Source organism: Budorcas taxicolor, chromosome 23 (assembly GCF_023091745.1).
Source record: "Budorcas taxicolor isolate Tak-1 chromosome 23, Takin1.1, whole genome shotgun sequence".
In the NCBI taxonomy this organism is placed as follows: Eukaryota; Metazoa; Chordata; class Mammalia; order Artiodactyla; family Bovidae; genus Budorcas; species Budorcas taxicolor.
Genome location: NC_068932.1, coordinates 16,219,166 through 16,244,793, shown reverse-complemented (window position 1 = coordinate 16,244,793; position 25,628 = coordinate 16,219,166). Strand labels below are relative to the sequence as shown.

At 39.3% G+C, this 25,628-nt stretch overlaps 1 protein-coding gene across 1 annotated transcript in view; it reads left to right on the top strand.

The window, feature by feature from the left end:
- Positions 1 to 21,505, top strand: part of LOC128067982 (cytochrome P450 2C31) — a 50,375-nt gene extending 28,870 nt beyond the window's left edge. The window contains exons 6-9 of the mRNA XM_052661124.1: positions 635 to 776; positions 1,322 to 1,509; positions 18,884 to 19,025; positions 21,324 to 21,505. Coding sequence (XP_052517084.1) covers positions 635 to 776; positions 1,322 to 1,509; positions 18,884 to 19,025; positions 21,324 to 21,505 — 654 coding nt within the window. The remainder of the gene's footprint in view (positions 1 to 634; positions 777 to 1,321; positions 1,510 to 18,883; positions 19,026 to 21,323) is intronic.
- Positions 21,506 to 25,628: the final 4,123 nt, after the last annotated feature.

Here is a 25,628-nt window from a genome sequence, read left to right as displayed (position 1 = left end):
ATTCCATGAATGGATGATGTAAGAAATGAGAGAAAGCAGGAATTGGTGGGAATCATGAAAGGCTTACTGTTGGAAAGATAGTAGGAAACAGCTGAGGTAGGTTTTGAGAAAACTCCAGCTTAGATTAGCAGAGATGACAAAATTGGTTCAGGGAAGGATAAGTGCAGTGATGAAGTGTGTGGAATTTTTAGAGATTATCTTGATTGTAACTGAGAAACTGTCATGGGTGTAATGACTGATGATTTTGGGAATAGTGTTGCAGTTTGAAGGTAGGTGATTCTGAATACTTGAGTGAGAACTTCAGATATGATGAAATAAACAATAGATACTTGAATTGACAGTAACAGTGATGACTTGATAAGAGACAAGGTAGAAATTACTGAAGAACTGATTTGCTTTAGTGAGTATCAAAAGTGAAGAATCAGAAAGGACTTGAAAGTTTAACTCTATGTTTTAACTGAAGTAATTCTAACACTCATCTAACTTTACCTTCATCTATAACACTCTCTAATGTTTGGCTTAATTTGTCAAATGAGTAATTTTAAAAAAAATTATGATGTCATATGGAATTATTTTAGGTTATTTAGGTTAAGGTTCTTTTATTTATCAAGTAATCCTAATACATCATTGCTAGGAAAAACACAATAAACATCCTGAATTTACCATGGACAACTTGATCACCACTGTATGGGATGTATTTAGTGCTGGAACAGAGACAACAAGCCTCACTCTGAGATATGGGCTCCTGCTCCTGCTGAAGCACCCAGAAGTCACAGGTAGGATCAGAGATGGTGGACAGGATGAAACATTCTTCATCTGCCTAGATATTGTACAAGAAAAAAAAAATCATCATTAGTAGATCTTCCTATGGATGAATTAAATTCAAATTAAAGTAAAACTCATAAAGAAATATTTAATCAGCAGCAGAGGTTTCAAGGGCTGAGGTCACTGTTGTTTTCTGTGGAGGAGTATCATTGATCTGCATCATGTCAAATGTAGTAAAGAGAGTTATCCTAGGATCTGGAAAGCATTAACCTTCCTCTCTCTCTAAAAGGGTATTGCTTGATAAAGCCTTCTAAGTCCAGATAAATATATTGTTGTCAAAAGATAATTCTAACTCAAATGCATTTGTAATGAAAGGATTGACTCAGCAAAATTACAGTTCTTTGTCAAAAAGATTCACTCTAAAAAAGTTATATACAATTAAAAATTCTTTTCAATTATATTCTTTTGAGACAACAAATTTTCCAATGTAACCATGATTAAGAAGATAAAAAATGTCTTTATCACTTGACCTAAATTCTGATTCCTATCTTGCCAGCTAAAGTTCAGGAAGAAATTGACCGTGTGGTTGGCAGAAACCGAAGCCCCTGCATGCAGGACAGGAGCCGCATGCCCTACACGGATGCTGTGGTGCATGAGATCCAGAGATACATTGACCTTGTCCCCAGCAATCTGCCCCATGTAGCAACTCAGGATGTTAAGTTCAGAGAATACCTCATTCCCAAGGTAAGAAGTATTTCATCTATACTCAAGACTCTTGAAAGTGAAACACTCTTTGCAACCCCATGGACTACATGGTCCATGGAATTCTCCAAGCCATTATACTGGAGTGGGTAGCCTTTCCCTTCTCCAGGGGATCTTCCCAACCCAGGGACGGAACCCAGGTCTCCTGCATTGTAGACAGATTCTTTACTGTCTGAACCACAGGGAAGCTAGTAGACAGTTAGGCACTGTATAATTCTACTGCTGTGATAGTTGATAACCTGAGTCTTAAAGTGGTTCAGCTGATAAAGAATCTTCCTTCAGTGCAGAAGACCTGGGTTCTATCCTTGGATTGGGAAGATCTCCTGGAGGAGCCATGGCAACTCACTCTATTATTCTAGCCTGGAAAATTCCTATGGACAGAGGAGCCTGGTGGGCTACAGTCCCTGGGATCGCAAAGAGTCAGACATGGCTGGGTAATTAAGCATGCACACAAATGTTTACAGGTATTACACAGTCATGTCATACATTTTACCCTCTGACCACGTGTTCCTTTCCTTTTTGTTTAATACACTTTAATAAATATAATAGTGCTTAGGCTTCCACAGGGTTCTCAGTACACTGATAACTCCACACTGCCTGTTCATTAGCCCACTCTTCTGTCTACTTCCTTATTTTCCAGTGTGTTTTACTATTATGAGCACTTAACCAGTATTCTCTATTCTCATATGTCTCACACCATGCTGCCCCCACTTGACTATCTATCAGATAGTTAGTCACTTCCCTAACTATCTGTTTCACTTACTTATCCAAAATCCAATGCAACAGTCTTCTGCCTTTCTGCCTGTGCTTGAGCTAATGACTCTGAAAAAGACCATGCAGCCTAGCAGGTTGGTATTATTATCACCAACCTTAAATGAATCCTCAGTCTTATCCAACATTCTTGCTTGTTAACCCAACTCAACTTGCTCCAATAAGCACGACAAGGGCTTTCAGCCCTGAATTCTTCCCTTCCAGTTCTCCGCTGAGGACTTCTCCCCAAGTGAGTTAGTCTTCCACAAAGAAACTAAGAGCCATTGTAGGAAACTCCCTCAACTCCAGTCCACGAGGTTTACAAATTTAGCTACATCCACACTCTTTGTTTTCTCTTTCATTTTGTTGTAGAAGAAGGGCTCTCTTTTTATCTAAAGTAAATCTTTCTGCCTGTCTCATGGATCCCTTTCCTATCACTTTTTCAGGAACCATTTCTTCTTTTTTCTCTATCTGTATTCTCTCTCTCCTTGCTGGCTCCTTTCCATTAGCATTTAAACATATTCAATCTTTTTGCATTTTAAGAAAAATTTCCCCAAATCCTGATCCCTTCTGTTCAATAAAAGTGGTGAGAGTGGTTATCCTTGTCTTATTCCTGATATTAGAGGAAAAGCTTTCCCCTTTTCACTGTTGAATATATTGGCTGTGGGGTTGCTGTATACAGCTGGTGTTAGGTTGAGATATGTTCCCTCCATACCCACTTTGTTCAGTTTTCTTTTTCTTTTTTTTAATCATGAATTAATGTTGACATTCATAGATGCTTTTTCTGACTCTCTTGAGATGGTCATATGATTTTTATCCCTCATTTTCTTAATGAGTTGAATCACATTGATTGATTTACAAATATTGAATCATCCTTGCATAATTGAAATGAATCCAGCTTGTTCATAGTCTATGGCCCTTTTACTGTATTCGTCAATTTAGTTTGCTAATATTTTGTTGAGGATTTTTGCATCTATGTTTATCAAGCCTATTGACCTTTAATTTTCATTTTTTTGTAATGTTCTTATCTGGTTGTGATAGCAGAGCAAGGTTGACCTTGCAAAATAAATTTGGAAGTGTTCCTTCCTCTTGTAATTTTTGGAAGAGTTTGGGAAGAGTTGGTATTCGTTTATCTTTAAATGTTGTATTTGGTAGAATTCATTATCAAAACTATCCGTGTGCTGTGCTTAGTTGCTCAGTCTTGTCTGACTCTTTGTGACCCCATGGACTGTATCCAACTGGGCTTCTCTGTCCATGGGGATTCTCCAGGCATGAATACTAGAGTATGTTGTCATGCCCTCCTCCAGGGGATCTCCCCAACCCAGAAATCAAACCCAGGTCTCCCCCACTGCAGGCCGATTCTTTACTGCCTGAGTCACCAGGAAAACCCAAAACTATCTTTGGGTTTTTTTGATTGTTTGTTGAGAGTTTATGACTACCAACTCAATCTCCTTACTGGTTATTGCTGTGTTCAAATTTTCTGTTTGTTCATGATTCTGTCTTAATAGGTTGCATGTTTTAAAGAATTTATCTATTTTTTCCAGGTTGTCCAATTTGTTCATGCATTGTTGTTCATTATCATCTGTCATCATCCTCTGTTTCTGTGGTATCAATTTTAATGTTTCCTCTTTTATTTCTGATTTTGTTTATTTGAGTTGTGCTTCTTTATTTCTTGGTGAATCTAAAGGTTTGTCAACTTTGTTTATCATTTAAAAAAAAATACAGGTCTTATTCATATTGTCTTATTAGTCTCTCTCTATTTTTTCCATTCTTGGTTATTTCCTTTCTACTATATATGAATTTTGGTTTTTATTCTTTTTCTAGTTCTTTGAGGTATCAAGTTAGGTTTTTTTTTTGTTTGAGATCTTTCTTATTTCTTGATGTAGGCATTCATCACCATGAAATTTTAAAAAAATTTATTTACTTTAATTGGACGCTAATTACTTTACAATATTGCAGTGGTTTTTGCCATACATTGACATGAATCAGCCATCGGTGTACATGTGTTCCCCATCCTGAACCCCTCTCCCACCTCGCTCCCCATCCCATCTCTCAGGGTCATCTCAGTGCACCAGCCCTGAGCACCCTGCCTCATGCGTCCAACCTGGACTGGCAATCTATTTCGCATATGATAATATACATGATTCAATGCTATTCTTTCAAATGACCCCACCCTCGCCTTTTCCCAGAGAGTCCAACAGTCTTTTCTTTACTTCTGTGTCTTTTTGCTGTCTTGCAAATAAGATCATCGTTGCCACCTTTCTAAATTGCATATATATGCATTAATATATTGTATTGGTGCTTTTCTTTTTGACTAACTTCACTCTGTGTAATAGGCTCCAATTTAATCCACCTCATTAGAACTGATTCACATGGATTCTTTTTAATGGCTAAGTAATATCCCATCGGTGTATATGTACCACAACTTTCTTATCCATTCATCTGCCAAGGGACATCTAGGTTGCTTCTATGTCCTGGCTATCATAAACAATGCTGCGATGAACATTGGGGTACATGTGTCTCTTTCAATTCTGGTTTCTTCGGTGTGTATGCCCAGCAGTGGGATTGCTGGGTCATATGGCGGTTCTATTTGCAGTTTTTTAAGGAATCTCTTTACTGCTCTCCATAGTGGCTGTACTAGTTTGCATTCCCACCAACAGTGTAAGTGGGTTCCCTTTTCTCCACACCCTCTCCAGAATTTATTTTGAATAGCAGCCATTCTGACCAGCGTGACATGGTACCTCATTGTGGTTTTGATTTGCATTTCTCTCATAATGAGTGATATTGAGCATCTTTTCATGTGTTTGTTAGCCATCTGTATGTCTTCTTTCGAGAAATGTCTGTTTAGGTCTTTGGCCCATTTTTTGATTGGGTCATTGATTTTTCTGGAATTGAGCTGCGAGAGTTGCTTGAATATTTTTGAGATTAATTCCTTGTCAGTTGCTTCATTTGCTATCATTTTCTCCCATTCTGAAGGCTGTCTTTTCACCTTGCTTATAGTTTCTTTTGTTGTGCAGAAGCTTTTAATTTTAATTAGGTCCCATTTGTTTATTTTTGCCTTTATTTCCAATATTCTGGGAGGTGGGTCATAGAGGATCCTGCTGTGATTTATGTCGGAGAGTGTTTTACCTATGTTTTTCTCTAAGAATTTTACAGTTTCTGGTCTTACTTTTAGATCTTTAATCCATTTTGAGTTTATTTTTGTGTATGATGTTAGAAAGTGTTCTAATTTCATTCTTTTACAAGTGGTTGACCAGTTTTCCCAGCACCACTTGTTAAAGAGACTATGTTTTCTCCATTGTATATTTTTGCCTGCTTTGTCAAAGATAAGGTGTCATAGGTGCATGGATTTATCTCTGGGCTTTCTAGTTTGTTCCATTGATCTATATATCTGTCTTTGTGCCAGTGTCATACTGTCTTGATGACTGTGGCTTTGTAATAGAGACTGAAGTCAGGCAGGTTGATTCCTCCAGTTCCATTCTTCTTTCTCAAGATTGCTTTGACTATATGAGTTATTGGTTGTTTTTTTTTTTTTTTTGTATTTTCATACAAATAGTAAAATTATTTGTTCTAGTTCTGTGAAAAATACCGTTGGTAGCTTTGATAGGGATTGCATTGGGTCTATAGATTGCTTTGGGTAGTATACTCATTTTCACTATATCGATTCTTCCGATCCATGGACATGGTAATCTCTCCATCTATTTGTGTCCTCTTTGATTTCTTTCATCAGTGTTTTACAGTTTTCTATATACAGGTCTTTTGTTTCTTTAGGTAGATTTTTTCCTAACTATTTTTTTCTTTTAGTTGCAATGGTGAATGGAATTGTTTCCTTAATTTCTCTTTCTATTTTCTCATTGTCAGTGTATAGGAATGCAAGGGATTTCTGTGTGTTATTTTTATATGCTGCAACTTTACTATATTCATTGATTAGCTTTAGTAATTTTTCAGTGGAGTCTTTGGAGTTTTCTATGTAGAGGATCATGTCATCTGCAAACAGTGAAAGTTTTACTTCTTCTTTTCCAATATGGATTCCTTTATTTCTATTTCTGCCCTGATTGCTGTGGCCAAAACTTCCAAAACTATGTTGAATAGTAGTGGTGAGAATGGGCACCCTCGTCTTGTTCCTGACTTTAGGGGACATGCTTTCAATCTTTCATGTTTGCTGTGGATAATGTTTGCTGTGGGTTTGTCATATATAGCTTTTATTATGTTGAAGTATGTACCTTCTATTCCTGCTTTCTGGAGAGTTTTTATCATAAATGGATGTTGAATTTTGTCAAAGGTTTTCTCTGCATCTATTGAGATAATTAAATGGTTTTTATCTTTCAATTTGTTAATATGGTATATTACATTGATTGATTTGTGGACATTAAAGAATCCTTGCATCCCTGGGATAAAGCCAACTTGGTCATGATGTATGAACTTTTTAATATGTCGTTGGATTCTGTTTGCCAGAATTTTGTTAAGGATTTTTGCATCTATGTTCATCAGTGATATTGGCCTGTAGTTTTCTTTTTTTGTGGCATGTTTGTCTGGTTTTGGCATTAGGGTGATGGTGGCCTCATAGAATGAGTTTGGAAGTTTACATTCCTCTGCAATTTTCTGGAAGCATTTGAGTAGAACAAGTGTTAGTCCTCTCTAAATTTTTGGTAGAATTCAGCTGTAAGCCGTCTGGTCCTGTGCTTTTGTTTGCTGGAAGATTTCTGTTTACAGTTTTAAGTTCCATGCTTGTGATGGATCTGTTAAGATTTTCCATTTCTTCCTGGTTCAGTTTTGGAAAGTTATACTTTTCTAAGAATTTGTCCATTTCTTCCAAGTTGTCCATTTTATTGGCATGTAGTTGCTGATAGTAATCTCTTATGATCCTTTGTATTTCTGTGTTGTCTGTTGTGATTTCTCCTTTTTCATTTCTAATTTTATTGATTTGATTTTTCTCCCTTTGTTTCTTGATGAGTCTGGCTAATGGCTTGTCAATTTTATCTATCTTCTCAAAGAACTAGCTTTTGGCTTTTTTAATTTTTGCTATGGTCTCTTTTGTTTCTTTTGCATTTATTTCTGCCCTAATTTTTATGATTTCTTTCCTTCTACTAACTCTGGAGTTCTCCATTTCTTCCTTTTCTAGTTACTTTAGATGTGGAGTTAGGTTATTTATTTGACTTTTCTCTGTTTCTTGAGGTATGCCTGTATTGCTATGAACCTTCCCTTAGTACTGCTTTTACAGTGTCCCACAGGTTTTCGGTTGTTGTGTTTTCATTTTCATTTGTTTCTATGCATATTTTGATTTCTTCTCTGATTTGTGGTTATTCAGAAGTGTGTTGTTTAGCCTCCATATTTTGGAATTTTTAAAATAGTTTTTTTCCCTGTAGTTGATATCTAATCTTAATGCATTGTGATCAGAAAAGATGCTTGTAATGACTTCAAGTTTTTTGAATTCACCAAAGCTAGATTTATGGCCCCAGACGTGATCTATCCTGGAGAAAGTCCTGTGTGCATTTGAGAAAAAGGTGGAATTCATTGTTTTGGGTAAAATGTCCTATAGATATCAAATAGGTCTAACTGGTCCATTGTTCATTTAAAGTTTGTGTTTCCTTGCTAATTTTCTGTTTAGTTGATCTATCCATAGGTGTGAGTGGCGTATTAAAATCTCCCACTAATAGTGTGTTATTGTTAATTTCCCCTTTCATACTTGTTAGCACATGTCTTACAGATTGCAGTGCTCCTAGGTTGGGTGCATATATATTTATAATTGTTATATCTTCTTCTTGGACTGACTTTTTGATCATTATGTAGCGTCCATCTTGGTCTCTTTTCACAGCCTTTATTTCAAAGTCTATTTTATCTGATACGAGTATTGCTACTCCTGCTTTCTTTAGGTCTCCAGTTGCATGAAGTATCTTTTTCCAGCCCTTCACTTTCAGTCTCTACGTGTTCCTTGTTTTGAGGTGGGTCTCTTGTGGACAGCATATATAGGGGGTCTCGTTTTTGTATCCATTCAGCCAGTCTTTGTCTTTCTTTATCTTTTGGTTGGGGCATTCAACTCATTTACATTTAAGGTAATTATTGATAAATATGATCCCATTGCCATTACATTGTTGTTTGGGGTTTGAGTTTTTTTTTTAAATATACATTTATTTATTTTAATTGGAGGTTAATTACTGTTACAATATTGTATTGGTTTTGCCATATATCTTTTCTGTGTTTCCTGTCTAAAGATTCTTTAGCATTTGTTGGAGAGCTGGTTTGGTGGTGCTGAATTCTCTCACCTTTTGCTGGTCTGTAAAGCTTTTGGTTTCTCCTTCATATTCGAAAGAGATCCTTGCTGAGTACAGTAATCTGGGCTGTAGGTTATTTTCTTTCATCACTTTAAGTATGTTCTGCCATTCCCTCCTAGCCTGAAGAGTTTCTATGAAAGATCAGCCTGGGAATCCCCATGTGTGTTTGTTGTTTTTCCCTTGCTGCTTTTAATATTTGCTCTTTGTGTTTGATATTTTTTAATTTGATTAATATGTGTTTTGGACTGAAAAAGGTCAGTTTTCACTCCAATCCCAAAGAAAGGCAATGCCAAAGAATGCTCAAACTACCACACAATTGCACTCATCTCACATGCTAGTAAAGTAATGCTCAAAATTCTCCAAGCCAGGCTTCAGCAATACATGAACCGTGAACTTCCTGATGTTCAAGCTGGTTTTAGAAAAGGCAGAGGAACCACAGATCAAACTGCCAACATTCACTGGATCATGGAAAAAGCAAGAGAGTTCCAGAAAAACATCTATTTCTGCTTTATTGACTATGCCAAAGACTTTGACTGTGTGGATCACAATAAACTGTGGAAGATTCTGAAAGAGATGGGAATACCAGACCACCTGACCTGCCTCTTGAGAAATTTCTGTACAGGTCAGGAAGCAACAGTTAGAGCTAGACATGGAACAACAGACTGATTCCAAATAGGAAAAGGAGTACATCAAGGCTGTATATTGTCACCCTGCTTATTTAACTTCTATGCAGAGTACATCATGAGAAACGCTGGACTGGAAGAAACACAAGCTGGAATCAAGATTGCCGGGAGAAATATCAATAACCTCAGATATGCAGATGACACCACCCTTATGGCAGAAAGTGAAGAAGAACTAAAAAGCCTCTTGATGAAAGAGGAGAGTGGAAAAGTTGGCTTAAAGCTCAACATTCAGAAAACAAATATCATGGCATCTTGTCCCATCACATTATGGGAAATAGATGGGGAAAGAGTGGAAACAGTGTCAGACTTTATTTTTGGGGCTCCAAAAACACTGCAGATGGTGATTGCAGCCATGAAATTAAAAGGCGCTTACTCCTTGGAAGAAAATTATGATCAACCTAGACAGCATATTCAAAAGCAGAGACATTACTTCGCCAACTAAGGTCCGTCTAGTCAAGGCTATGGTTTTTCCAGTAGTCATGTATGGATGTGAGAGTTGGACTGTAAAGAAAGCTGAGCACCGAAGAATTGATGCTTTTGAACTGTGGTGTTGGAGAAGACTCTTGAGAGTCCCTTGGACTGCATGGAGATCCAACCAGTCCATCTTAAAGGAGATCAGCCCTGGGATTTCTTTGGAAGGAGTGATGCTAAAGCTGAAGCTCCAGTACTTTGGCCACCTCATGCGAAGAGGTGACTCATTGGAAAAGACTCTGATGCTGGGAGGGATTGGGGGCAGGAGAAGAAGGGGACAACAGAGGATGAGATGGCTGGATGACATCACTGACTCAATGGCCATGAGTCTGAGTGAATTCCGGGAGTTGGTGATGGACAGGGAGGCCTGGTGTGCTGCGATTCATGGGGTCACAGAGTCGGACACGACTGAGTGACTGAACTGAACTGAACTGAACTGGGGTATTTTGCCTTGGATTTATCCTGTTGGGACTCTCTGGGTTTCTTGCACTTGGGTGGCTATTTCCTTCCTCATTTTGAGGAAGTTTTCAGTTATCATCTCCTCAAATATTTTCTCATGGCTTTTCTTTTTGTCTTGTTCTTCTGGGACTCCTATGGTTCGAATGTTTGGGCATTTGACATTGTCCCAGAGTTCTCTAAGGTTGTCGTCATTTCTTTTAATTTTTTTTCTTTTTTCCTCTGTGCTTCATCTATTTCCACCATTCCATCTTCTACCTCACTTATCCCGTCTTCTGCTTCCGTTATTCTTCTGTTGGTTCCCTCCGGAGTGTTTTTGATCTCAGTTATTCCATTGTTCATTATTGACTGACTTTTTTTATTTCTCTAGGTTCTTGTTCGGAGAAGGCAATGGCAACCCACTCCAATATTCTTGCCTGGAAACCATGGAAGGAGGAGACTGGTAGGCTGCAGTCCATGGGGTCGCGAAGAGTTGTACATGACTGAGCGACTTCACTTTCATTTTTCACTTTCATGCATTGGATAAGGAAATGGCAACCCACTCCAGTGTTCTTGCCTGGAGAATCCCAGGGATGGAGGAGCCTGGTGGGCTGCCGTCTACCGGGTCACACAGAGTTGGACACAACTGAAGCAACTTAGCAGCAGCAGCAGCAGGTTCTTGTTAAACATTTCTTGCATCTTCTCAATCGTTGTGTCCAGGCTATTTGTCTCTAACTCCATTTTGTTTTCAAGATTTTGAATCATTATTACTATCATCTTCTGAATTTTTTTTGGGGGGGGGGGCAGAGTCCCTATCTCTTCTTCTTTTGTTTGGTTTATTGGGCACTTATCATGTTCCTTTCAGTTCAGTTCAGTCGCTCAGTCGTGTCCAACTCTTTGCAACCCCTTGAATTGCAGCACGCCAGGCCTCCCTGTCCATCACCACCTCCCTGAGTCCACCCAAAACCATGTCCATTGTGTCAGTGATGCCATCCAACCATCTCATCCTGTGTCGTTCCCTTCTCCTCCTGCCCTCAATCTTTCCCAGCATCAGAGCCTTTTCAAATGAGTCAGCTCTCCACATCAGGTGGCCAAAGTATTGGAGTTTCGCCTTCAACATCAGTCCCTCCAATGAACACCCAGGACTAATCTCCTTTGTGATAGACTGGTTGGATCTCCATGCAGTCCAAGGGACTCTCAAGAGTCTTCTCCAACACCACAGTTCAAAAGCATCAATTCTTGGGTGCTCAGCTTTCTTTATAGTGCAATTCTCACATCCATACATGACTACTGGAAAACCCATAGCTTGACTAGATGAACCTTTGTTGACAAAGAAATGCCTCTGCTTTCGAATATGCTGTCTAAGTTGGTCATAAGTTTCCTTCCAAGGAGTAAGCGTCTTTTAATTTCATGGCTGTAATCACCATCTGCAGTGATTTTGGAGCCCCCAAAATAAAGTCTGACACTGTTTCCACTCTTTCCCCATCTATTTCCCATGAAATGATGGGACCAGATGCCATGATCTTCATTTTCTGAGTGTTGAGCTTTAAGCGAACATTTTCATTCGTCTTTCACCTTCATCAAGAGGCTCTTTCATTCTTCTACTCTTTCTGCCAAAAGGGTGATGTCATCTGCATATCTGAGGTTATTGATATTTCTCCCGGCAATCTTGATTCCAGCTTGTGTTTCTTCCAGTCCAGCGTTTCTCATGATGTACTCTGCATAGAAGTTAAATAAGCAGGGTGACAATATACAGCCTTGATTTACTCCTTTTCCTATTTGGAATCAGTCTGTTGTTCCATGTCTAGCTCTAACTGTTGCTTCCTGACCTGTACAGAAATTTCTCAAGAGGCAGGTCAGGTGGTCTGGTATTCCCATCTCTTTCAGAATTTTCCACAGTTTATTGTGATCCACACAGTCAAAGTCTTTGGCATAGTCAATAAAGCAGAAATAGATATTTTTCTGGAACTTTCTTGCTTTTTTGATGATCCAGCAGATGTTGGCAATTTGTTCTCTGGTTCCTCTGCCTTTTCTAAAACCAGCTTGAACATCCAAAGTTCATGGTTCACGTATTGCTGAAGCCTGGCTTGGAGAATTTTGAGGATTACTTTACTAGCGTGTGAGACGAGGGCAATTGTGTGGTAGTTTGAGACTTCTTTGGCATTGCCTTTCTTTGGGATTGGAATGAAAACTGACCTTTTCAGTCCTGTGGCCACTGCTGATTTTTCCAAGTTTGCTGATATATTGAGTGCAGCACTTTCACAGCATCATCTTTTAAAATTTGAAAGAGCTCAACCTGAATATATAGCCTCCACTAGGTTTGTTCATAGTGATGCTTCCTAAGGCCCACCTGAGTTCACATTTGAGGATATCCGGCTCTAGGTGAGTGTGAGTGATCACACCTTCGTAATTATATGGGTCGTGAAGATCTTTTTTTGTACAATTCTTCTGCGTATTCTTGACACCTCATCTTAATATCTTCTGCTTCTGTTAGGTCCATACCATTTCTGTCCTTTATTGAGCTCATCTTTGCATAAAATGTTCCCTTGGTATCTCTAATTTTCTTGAAGAGATCTCTAGTCTTTCCCATTCTATTATTTTCCTCAATATCTTTGCATTGATCACTGAGGAAGGCTTTCTTGCCTCTCCTTGCTATTCTTTGGAACTCTGCATTCAAGTTGGTGTAACTTTCCTTTTCTCCTTTGCCTTTTGCTTCTCTTCTTTTCAGAGCTATTTTGCAGCTGTCTTCAGACAGCCATTTTGCTGTTTTGCATTTCTTTTTCTTGGGAATTATCTTGCCTCCTGTCTCCTGTAAAATGTCACAAACCTCCATCCATAGTTCATCAGGCACTCTGTCTATCAGATCTAGTCCTTTAAATCTATTTCTCTCTTCCACTGTATAGTCATAAGGGATTTGATTTAGGTCATACCTGAATGGTCTAGTGGTTTTCCCACTTTCTTCAATTTAAGTCTGAATTTGGCAATAAGGAATTCATGATCGGAGCCACAGTCAGCTCCCAGTTTTGTTTTTGTTGACCTTATGGAGCTTCTCCATCTTTGGCTGCAAAGAATATAATCAGTCTTATCTCGGTGTTGACCATCTGGTGATGTCTATGTATAGAATCTTCTCCTGTGTTATTGGAAGAGGGTGTTTGCTATGACCAGTGCATCCTCTTGGCAAAACTCTATTAGTCTTTGCCCTGCTTCATTCTGTACTCCAAGGCCAAATTTGCCTGTTACTCCAGGTGTTTCTTGACTTCCTACTTTTGCATTCCATGACCCTATAATGAAAAGAACATCTTTTTTGGGGTGTTAGTTCTAGCAGGCCTTGTAGGTCTTCATAGAACCATTCAACTTCAGCTTCTTCAGCATTACTGGTCAGGGCATAGACTTGGATTACCATGATATTGAATGGTTTGCCTTGGAAACGAACAGAGATCATTCTGTCGTTTTTGAGACTGCATCCAAGTACTACATTTCGGAATCTTCTGTTTACTATGATGGCTACTCCATATCTTCTAAGGGATTCCTGCCCACAGTAGTAGATATAATGGTCATCTGAGTCAAATTCACCCATTCCAGTCCATCTTAGTTCGCTGATTTCTAGAATTTCAATATTCACTCTTGCCATCTCCTATTTGACCACTTCCAATTTGCCTTGATTCATGGACCTAACATTTCAAGTTCCTATGCAATATTGCTCTTTACAGCATTGAATCTTGTTTCTATCACCAGTCCCATCCACAACTGGGTGTTGTTTCCTTTGGCTCCATCCCTTCATTCTTTCTGGAGTTATTTCTCCACTGATCTCCAGTAGCTTTCTCATGTTCCTTTACCTGCTGAATATTTCTCTGCCTTTTCATCTTGTTTAGATTGCTGTCTTTGGGGTGGCCTTTCTGTATTCTGGAAGTTTGTGGTTCCTCTTTATTTCGCAGGTTCCTCTTCATGGATGGGGTTGGACGAGTGGCTTGTCAAGGTTTCCTGTTTAGGGAAGCTTGCGTTGGTGTTCTGGTGGGTGGAGCTGGATTTCTTCTCTCTGGAGTGCAATGAAGTGTCCAGTAGTGAGTTTTGAGATGTCTGTGGGTTTGGTGTGGCTTTGGACTGCCTGTATATTAAAGCTCAGGTCTATGTTCCTGTATTTTTGGAGAATTTGCGTGGTATGTCTTGCTCTGGAACTTATTGGCTCTTGTGTGGAGCTTGGTTTCAGTGTAGGTATGGACGCTTTTGGATGAGATGTTATTCATTAATGTTCCCTGGAGTCAGGAGTTCTCTGGTGTTCTCAGGTTTTGGATTTAAGCCTCCTGTCTCTGGTTTCAGTCTTATCTTGCAGTAGTCTCAAGACTTTTGCATCCATACAGCAACAATGATAAAACATCTAGGTTAATGGTGAAAAGGTTCTCCACAGTGAGGGACACCCAGAAAGTTTCACTGAGTTACATGCATCAGAGAAGAGGGAGGAGGGAGATAAAGGTGACCAGGAGGAGAAGAGGGGGAATCAAGAAGGGAGAGAGCAATCTAGCCAGTAATCAAATCCCTATGTACTCTCCACAGCCTGGAACACCCAGAGAGTTTCACAGAGTTACGTGGAGAAGAGAAGAGAAGAGGGAGGAAGGAGACAGAAGTCACTAGGAGAAGGGGAGGGGGGGTGGCGGTCAAAAGGAGAGAGACAAATCTAGCCAGTTATCAGTTCTCTAAGTGTTCGCCACAGCCTGGAATACCCAAAGAGATTCACAGAGTTGGGTAGAGCAGAGATGGGGGAGGAAGGAGATAGAGGTGACCTAGAGGAGAAAAAAGAGAGTCAAAAAGGGGAGAGGGCAATCAATCCAGTAATCACACTCTTAGGTAAAAATGACTACCGAAGATTGGATTCCTAAAGGTACAAAATTGATAACAAATACCAGAAAGCAAAGATTAAAAATCTAGAGTAGAGGTTAGACACTCAAAAATGCAATACTAAAAAAATAAAACACAATCACAAAACTTATAAAAATATATGAAATTTGCTTTAAAAATAGGGTCTTTTTTTTTTTTGCAAGGCAGGTTATATAAATGAAAATTAAAGCAGTAATAAAAGACTTAAAAATCAAAAAAATGAAAAAATGAAAAAATAGTAATAGTAAAAATATATCTAGGAATTTCTCTGGAGCTGCTGTGGGAAGTGTGGGGTCAGTTCACTTTCAGATAGTTCCTTGTTCCAGCCTATACTTCTCAAGGTCTATAGGCCCCTTCCAATGTAGTTGGTGCCAATGACAGGATTTTAAGTGACTGTTGCACCTGTCACTTCCAAAGAGGTTCCCTCTGTGTATTTTGGATTCTTCTGTTTGCAAGTCTCTTCAGTGTCTAATTTCCACCCTGACACAAGAGGGCAAAGGTGGTCACTTACTTAGGCTCACTTGTTCAGTCGTGCCGTGGGGAGGGAGCAACAATGCCAACAAATATCACTGGCGTGTGTGGGGAGTGCTCGCAGTGTTCGTGACACACTGGGTTTGCCTCTGCTCAGGTTGTATGTGCTTTGCCAGTCTACACTGCTCAGGCTCCAAGTTGCTCTGCAGGGGAATTGTCTATAGCAGGCCCTGGATTGCTTGCACTTCTCAGGTCTAAGCTGCTCAGGTTCAGATTCGCGGGTACTCCATAAAGGTGCAGACTCAGTTGGGCCTGTGTTTTGTGCCCTTCCCAGGTCCGAGCAGCTCAGGTGACCAAGCGCTTGGCAAACGTGCTCTCCTCAGGTGGGGTGGTGCATCTTATCACCTCCCTGGTCTGGCTGCTCAGTTTCCTGGGTGCACAATGGGAGCACCATCTCAGGTGTGCTGAGTGTCTCCTCTGGGAGCTGATCTCTGGTTGCGATCTTCCTGGTGGATGTCAACCATCCAGGATCCCAGGTAGACTTGGTTAGCAACTGGGAGCCTGCTCGCAGTTTTGTAGTGGATGCCGTCTCTGGAGCCAAGATTGTCCCTTTCCAGCTCTGGCTGTCACCTGCCTGCCTCTCTGCTTCTAGTGGGGGATGGGCCGGTCTGCAGCCGGCTAGCTCTCCTCTGGTATTTACTCAGTCCCTTGTTCTGTGAGTGGGCTGGCAGTGCCTTATCTTAGAGCTTTTTGCAGGAAAGTTCTCTCTCTCTCTCTTTTTTTTCTCTCTCTCTGGCTATACCACTGTTTGGATTGCTATCTCACATTAGATCCCTCAGACTGTCCTCAGGGTGTTCAGGCCTGGTCCCTACCATAAGCAATGCTGCCCACACCTCCCTGTTCAGCCCCTGCTTGCTGGTGGTGGACGCTAGCATCTGGGCTACTTCTCTGCTGAGTTGCCATCAGATGCGAAAACTGTGGGTTTTATTTATTTTTCCTTCCAGTTATGTTGCCCTCTGAGATTCCAAAACTCCCTACAGACCCACCGGGGAGAGGGTTTCCTGGTGTTTGGAAACTTCTCCTCTTTTATGACTCCCTTTCCAGGATGGGTCTCCATCCCTAGCTCTTTTGTCTCTCTTTTAATCTTTTATATTTTGTCCTACCTCCTTTCAAAGATAATGGGTTGCCTTTCTGGGTGCCTGGTGTCCTCTGCCAGTGTTCAGGAGTTGTTTTGTGGAACTTGCTCAGCGTTCAAATGATCTTTTGATGAATTTGTTAGGGAGAAAGTGGTCTTCCTGTCCTATTCCTCCACCATCTTAGGACCGCCCCTCACTATGAACTTTTATCTTAGAACCATTTTTCCTGAATCTCATGAGTTTTGATATGCTGTGCTTACTGGCACCTCACTCTAGTACTCTTGCCTGGAAAACCCCATGGACAGTGGAGCCTAGTAGGCTGCAATCCATGGGGTCTCTAGGAGTCGGACGCAAATGAGCGACTTCACTTTCGCTTTTGACTTTCACACATTGGGGAAAGAAATGGCAACCCACTCCACTGTTCTTCCTTGGAGAATCCTGGGGACGGGAGAGCCTGGTGGGCTGCCATCTATGGGGTTGCACAGAGTCGGACACGACTGAAGCGACTTAGCAGCAGCAGCTTACATTTTTGTTTGTCTCAATGTACTTTTTGATTCTCTTCTGATTTAGTCTTTGGATCATTGATTGTTCAATAGCACATTGTTTAATCTCCACATCTTTGTGAATTTTCCAGTTTTCTTCTTGTAATTGATTACCTGATTTATACCATTTTGGTTGGAAAAGATACTTGATATGATTTCAATCTTCTTAATTTATTAATACCTTTTTTTGTACCCTATCATATGATCTATTCTGGAGAATCTTTCATCTGTGCTTAGAAGAACATGTTCTGTTGCTTTTGGATGGAGTTTTCCTTACATGTCTGTTAAGTGCATTCTGACTTTTGAGTGGGAATGCCTAGTTGATTAAAATTTAATATAATTATCAATAGGTGTTTTATTTCTATAAATCTATCATTTTTGTCCAACTTGTTCACTCAATTTATATTCCACTCTTCCCTCTTCATTGTTTTATTATTCCTGAAATAATTGTATATTAAAATAATTGTTTTTGTTTGTCCTTCTCCTTTATATTCCTTTATTTCTCCTTTTCTTCCTTCTTCTGGAATAGTTTAAGTTTTTGTGCTTTGTAAATTTCTATTGGCATCAAACTATTTTTTTTTTTAGTGGTTTCTCTTGAGATTACAGTGCATTTGCATGTGTTAAGTCGCTTCTGTGACCCTATGGGCTGTAGCCTGCCAGGCTTCTCTGTCCATGGAATTCTCCAGGCAAGAATACCAGAGTGGATTGCCGTCATCCATTGCAATCCATGCCCTCCTCCAGGAAATCTTCCTGACCCAGTGATTGAACCAACGTCTTCTGTGTCTCCTGAATTGGCAGGCAGGTTCTTTACCACTAGCAACCACCTGAGAAGCCCCTGAGGTTACAATTTGCATCCTTAAATATTTACAGTATTAAAATTAATACTATTAAATTTTGTTTAAAATACAAGAAGACTGCAGTTGTATATGGCTATTTAACTTGTTCCACTTCCTTTATGTTAAAGCTATCACATGTATATTTTGTATATTATGAACATACCATTAATGTTATAAATTTTGCTTTAAAGCAAGGTTGGTGAAAGTTTTGTAAAGGGCATGGAAATGCTAAACAACTTACCTACGGTCATAAACCTTAATTTAAGAGAGAAATACTTGATTGATGATAAAAACTAAACTTCAAATCTCTGAGTTTATGAAAAACTTACTAGAACTCAGAAATTCCTTCCTGTTTCCACAAGCGCATTCAACAATTACATTGAAAAAACATAGCAGCAAGAGGGATACTTATCAGTTTCTCATCTTAGAGAGAAACTGAATAGTTTTCAAGAATATGGCCTATCAGGTCATATTTGGAGAGAACCCTATATTCGGTTCCAAAGAGAATGAGCTGAAATTCTAGTGACATCAGCACTTTTAAACAACACTCCAATTTATTTGTCAAGAACAAGCACCTGCCTTAATTTTCTGAAGAGCAAGTGCTGTTGGTAGGCTACAAGCTGAAGACGATTAGCCTTGGAGTCACTTAACAATGCCCTGGACTGGCACTGTTGATTTATATGATTGAATCATAAATCATTTATATGGCATCATACGGCTTAAGACTTCTTAGGCTTGGTCATTAATTTGTTCTTTGACATGGTGAGAATAAAGTATGTTTTTGCTTCATTCACCTCATTTATAAAATAAAAGGATTAGATAAGGCATTTTTAAAAAAACGCCATGACTTTCTTTATAATCTAGTTATTGCGTTTCTCTTCATCTCAGGGCACAGCCATATTAACATCTCTGACTTCTGTCCTGCACGATGGTAAGGAGTTTCCCAACCCAGGGCAGTTTGATCCTGCTCACTTCCTGGATGAAAGTGGAAACTTTAAGAAGACTGACCACTTCATGGCTTTTTCAGCAGGCAAGCATGCTTCATTTTTATCTGTCCATTAGAGGTCAAATGAGAGGAGGAAGAGCTTTGGTATGTAGGCAACTCTGAGCTGGACAAATTGTCATTTTCATGAGGCCAGAGGCACCACTCCCAAGGTGCAGATAGTTTGTGATTGGATTGGAGGCTGCACTCACTGAGTTCTGCCCTCTCACCCACTCTGACAATCCTAAGGGCTCCTCATAGAAGTCTAGTTCCACTGAGACTTTTCTCCCCTGTCCAGAGATGCCATTCACTCTATAAATGTCTCTGAGGACCTTAAATGTAGTAGACCCATGCTCACTCAGATCCAGGGATAGAAATGTGAATAAGGGACAGCTCTCCTCTAAGAAAGAGGAATGCGACTTAACAGGTGATGATACTCCAGAGAGAAAAGTTCTATTCAAAAGGCTTCTGTGGAAACCCAGAGAGAGGAGCTCCTGAATCTTACACTTTGGGGTCAGGGCAGAGGACAGGGAGAAATTTTCTTTCAGGAAGAGATATTTTAGTATCTTCCTTTAATTGGGGGAGGTCCTTCAAAGAAAGAGGCAGGGTACTCAAAAAGTTTCATTAAAGGCAGTTTAATGAAGAGACTCTTTTCAGAGGTGTGGACACGACTAAGTGAAGTAGCAAGGAGTGGTTAAGTACTTGGGGATGAACATCAGCAAGACAACGTTATCATCCTATGTTGGAAGGACCGGGAGAAGGAGGGTGTTGCTGGAACCCAAGCAGATCTTTGGCAAAGAGAGAATGGATGCCTCAGCAGGAGATGGGTCTATAGGTTGGAGAATACAGCCACTGCTGAAACTGTGGCCTGACAGGCTGGGACTGAGGGGGGGCGTACTCTAACCTTCTCAATGTCTAATCCTTTGAGTTTATTCACAGTGCAGAAGGGAACTAACTAGTGGGGTTATGCAGTCCATAGAAATCAGCTTCCTAAACACACAGTAGGTGTAAAAGAAAAACAAACACAGTATGGATCTGGAAAGACGGAGAAGTGGAGAGTGTTCAGCACAGTCCAAAGGAGAAGGGTAGAAAGGAGAGGGTGAAGGGCCTTTCCTACAGAAGGAACTGAAATAGGGATAGAAATAGGAGGTTTACTCCTCACTGAACATCCAGGAAAATAGGTTTCAAGGAATGCTTGATGCTTGGTCCCAAGATTATGAACAATGCCCAGAATTTGATCTCAAAATGAGATCCTGCTAATGTATTCCTTATCTACTTCCTTAATTTTAGGTCCATTGTTTCATAACAAACTGGCTTAAGATTTCTGCCCCGTTTGTGGGGTTTGCAGGATTGCTTTGTCTTGGCACTGTAGTATCATATAAGACCTAAGGCTTTCTTTGTTGTTGCTGTTCAGTTGCTAAGTCATGTTCGACTCTTTGCAGCCCCATGGATAGCAGCACACCAGGCCCTCTGTCCTCCACTGTCTCCCGGAGTTTGCTCAAATTCATGTCCATTGAGTTGGTGATACTATCTAACTATCTTATCCTCTGTCACATCCCTTCTCCTTTTGCCTTTACTTTATGAGCTTATATTTCATGTGTGGGACACAGTAATAATTATAATTTCATTTGAAACATTTTGCATTAGAAGTATTTATGAGTCTTGTGGAAAACCAGCAAGAGAATGAATTATATCCCCCTGAATAGGTCAAAGAAGTTTGTATAGAGCAAGTGACACTTGTGGTGGATCTAGAAGGATGTAGAGAATCTCATCAGGAAGAGCTGAAGGAACCAATATTTCAGTTGGAGGAATGACTGGATACTCATAACACTTGAAATAGCTAGTGTGTCTGGGGTTTAGAGAATGGTTAATAATATTGGTATCGAGTTTGTGACATTTCTTTTTATACTTGGCAATGGTAAGCTCTTGAAATATTGTTAGAAACAGAGACATGACAATGTCAAGATTAGTTTTAGGAATCCAGATGAGGAGAAATAAATCTGTTGTTGAGTCTTGAATTGGAAGTAGATGGAAAAATATAGTGTTTAGTTCATGTTATTTGGGATGGGTGAGTGTGTATGTAGAAAGATATTACTGGCAAGCCTCAGGAAAGCAATCCTGACATGGGTGTACAGAACAGATTCCTTTTAATAGAGAATGTACACTGAAATCTGTTCTGAGGAAATGAAGCAAACCAGATTTTGGTGTAAATAGAAGAAGCCATAGGTTAATTTGTCTTTTATTAATTTGTTTATGTATTTACTCATCTCATATTTATTTATGCTTCCCTTTGTGATATGTTATAAATAGAATTGAACAACTATTTAATTTATGTGTCATTTTTAGGAAAAAGAGTTTGTGTTGGAGAAGGCCTGGCCCGCATGGAGCTGTTTTTACTCCTGGTCAGCATTTTACAGCATTTTACCTTGAAACCTGTGGTTGATCCAAAGCACATTGATATTGCACCACGTTTCAAAGGGATGATCTCTATTCCACCCTTCTGTGAGATGTGTTTCATTCCAGTCTGAAGAAAGGGCTGACTGCCAGGTTGCAGAGTGAGCATCTCCAGCTCCATCTACACAAGCTGATGCTCTCTATCCTGGCTGTTAGCCATTGTCCGCCTCTCCCTTTCCTTTAGGAGTGACATTCTTGAGCCCTGCCTCTTCTAATTTTCTTTAAGATTCACTTCAAGTTTTTTTTTGCATGAAATACAACAGTTTCGTCCCCAATAATTTTTTTTTAATTACAGTCCTGAGATCTTAAGCTACATCCCATTTATTGTGTATGCCAAATGGAAGGCACCTTATAAATGTCATATTTTATTAAAAATTAAAGTTGGCAATTATCCCATGTGATAAAATTTTTAAAAAGGCACTCATCTCTTACTCCTATTTATCTCTCTAGGGGAATGATCTCTTGATAGTTTGGATAAATAATTTTGCTTTTCCCCAATGTTTATTAAAAATATAATTATGTGATTGACAGGTATGTTTGTGTATATATGTATATACATGCAAAAGAAATCAGGTGAAGATGACTCCAGCTAGAGGGAATAGTACGAGATAAAACTTGAATTTATTAGTCTTTCCAGAGATGTTCTTTCTCTTTCCTCTAATGATTAAACACACACACACAGACATACAGACATATAAAAGTAAAGAAGAGGGGAAGGTAATTAATACATATATGGGTTATATTTGAACATACACAGAGAAATCTATGTGTGTGTTCAGTGTTTGCATGTGTATGTATTGTTTATAGCTATGGTTTTTTGGTGACATTATATAATAGCATAAAGTTGATATTTTCACAAGCAGTGTAAGTTAATGTATCTCATAATAGTTTGTTAATAGATATGATAATTTTTTGAAATTATCTTCCTATTCAAGGATATTTATATTATTTTTGAAACCTTGTTAATATAAAAATGCTACTATTAATACATGCACATGTCTTCTATTATTCCTCTACTGTCTCTTCAGGATAGTTTCTTAGAAGTGGTGTGGCTGCACATATATATGCACTTTAATTTTTCGTAGATACAGAAGCATAATGCCCTAAAAATTACATATCTGCTTCAGTTCAGTTCAGTTCAGTCTCTCAGTCGTGTCCGACTCTTTGTGACCCCATGAATTGCAGCAAGCCAGGCCTCCCTGTCCATCACCAACTCCTGGAGTTCACTCAAACTCATGTCCATCGAGTCGGTGATGCCATCCAGGCATCTCACCCTCTGTCATCCCCTTCTCCTCCTGCCCCCAATCCCTCCCAGCATCACAGTCTTTTCTAATGAGTCAACCCTTCGCATAGGTGGCCAAAGTATTGGAGTTTCAGCTTTAGCATCAGTCCTTCTAATGAACACCCAGGATTGATCTCCTTTAAGAGGGACTGGTTGTATCTCCTTGCAGTTCAAGGGACTCTCAAGAGTCTTCCCCAACACCACAGTTCAAAAGCATCAATTTTTGGCACTCAGCTTTCTTCAGAGTCCAACTCTGACATTCATAGATGACCACTGGAAAAACCATAGCCTTGACTAGACGGACCTTTGTTGGCAAAGTAATGTCTCTGCTTTTGAATATGCTATCTAGGTTGGTCATAACTTTCCTTCCAAGGAGTAAGCGTCTTTTAATTTCATGGCTGCAATCACCATCTGTAGTGATTTTGGAGCCCCCCAAAATAAAGTCTGACACTGTTTCCACTCTTTCCCCATCTATTTCCCATGAAGTGATGGGACCGGATGCCATGATCTTCGTTTTCTGAATGTTGAGCTTTAAGCCAACTTTTTCACTTTCCTCTTTCACTTTCATCAAGAGGTTCTTTAGTTCTTCTTCACTTTCTGACATAAGGGTGGTGTCATCTGCATATCTGAGGTTATTGATATTTTTCCCGGCAGTCTTGATTCCAGCTTGTGCTTCTTCTATCCCAGCGTTTCTCATGATGTACTCTGCATAGAAGTTAAATAAGCAGGGTGACAATATACAGCCTTGACGTACTCCTTTTCCTGTTTGGAACCAGACTTTACTTTAAAAAAAGGTTTTTTTGGCCACGCTGCCTGGCAGTTAGGATCTTAATTTCCAGACAGGGATGGAAACCATGCCCCATGCAGTGGAAGGGAGGTCTTAACCACTGGACTGCCAGGGACGTCCTTTTCTTTTCTGTCATGACTGTAATAGAAAGACTACTTGATCAAACCCTTACGTGTACTGAGGACTGAATTCTTTGGTGGATTTTGGAGCTTTTAGTTAACTTTCAAGTAGAAATCTCATCATCTGCAGATAATATTTTATTGCAATGACCAGAAATTTCGTGATATTATATATATATGCATATTTATGTCTGTATTTCTCTGACTCATCACACAGACACACACAGACAATACACAAACATATATATATATATATATTTGTCAGCATGTAAATGTGATCAAAGTTGTGACAATTTCTGGGGACAAGAAAGCAGAGGGATTGGGAAGTCCATGTTAGGAAGCCTCTTATTTGACGTGATTTTACCTTTGAGGTGATTATTGATTTGAAATCCAGAGGTGAGAGTCTTAAAGGTTGACTCTAAGGTGTCACGTAGGAGTTTTAGAACTCCCCCAAATCTTGCATATTCTGAAGGCTATCAGAAAAAAAGATGGACCAAGTAGACATTTCAACTTCAGTTGAAGCTTGAAGGTTATGAAGATCTGCAACTAAGGAATAAGATTAGCCTGAAGTTGAAGAATATTTACAAGACCAGAGTCCTTCTTTACATATTTTAAGTCATTGATTAAATGCTTGTTGGAAAAGAAGAAGTAAAACTCTCACTGTTTGCAGATGACATGATCCTCTACATAGAAAACCCTAAAGACTCCACCAGAAAATTACTAGAGCTAATCAATGAATATAGTAAAGTTGCAGGATATAAAATCAACACACAGAAATCCCTTGCATTCCTATACACTGACAATGAGAAAACAGAAAGAGAAATTAAGGAAACAATTCCATTCACCATTGCAACGAAAAGAATAAAATAGTTAGGAATAAATCTACCTAAAGAAACAAAAGACCTATATATAGAAAACTGTAAAACACTGATGAAATAAATCAAAGAGGACACAAATAGATGGAGAACTTTCACCACTACTATTCAACATAGTTTTGGAAGTTTTGGCCACAGCAGTCAGAGAAGAAAAAGAAATAAAAGGATTCCAGATTTGAAAAGAAGTAAAACTCTCACTGTTTGCAGATGACATGATCGTCTACATAGAAAACCCTAAAGACTCCACTAGAAAATTACTACAGCTAATCAATGAATAGAGTAAAGTTGCAGGAGATGTAAATTAACACACAGAAATCCCTTGCATTCCTATACACTAACAATGAGAAAACAGAAAGAGAAATTGAGGAAACAGTTCCATTCACCTTTGCAATGAAAATAATAAAACACTTAGGCATATATCTACATAAAGAAACAAAAGACCTCTATATAGAAAACTATAAAACACTGATTAAAGAAATCAAAGAAGACAGAAATAGATGGAAAAATATGCTATGTTCATGAGGTGGAAGAATTAATATAGTGGAAATGAGCATACTATGCAAAGCAATCAAGAGATTCAATGCAATCCCCATCAAGCTATCAATGGTATTCACAGAACTAGAGTAAATAATTTCACAATTTGTATGGCAATACAAAAAAACCTCGAATAGCCAAAGCCATCTTGAGAAAGAAGAATGGAACTGGAGGAATAAACCTGCCCAACTTCAGGCTCTACTACAAAGCCACAGTCATCAAGACAGCATGGTACTGGCACAAAGACAGAAATATAGATCAATGGAACAAAATAGAAAGCCCAGAGATAAATCCACGCACCTATGGACACCTTATCTTTCACAAAGAAGGCAAGAATATACAATGGATAAAAGGACAATCTCTTTAACAAGTGATGCTGGGAAAACTGGTCAACCACTTGTAAAAGAATGAAATTATACATGTTTCAATGCCATTCTCCCTAATCATCCCACCCTCACCCTCTCCCACAGAGTCCAAAAGACTGTTCTATACATCTGTGTCTCTTTTGCTGTCTCGCATACAGGTTTATCGTTACCATCTTTCTAAATTCCATATATATGCATTAAGGGTGGTGCACTGGGATGACCCAGAGGGATGGTA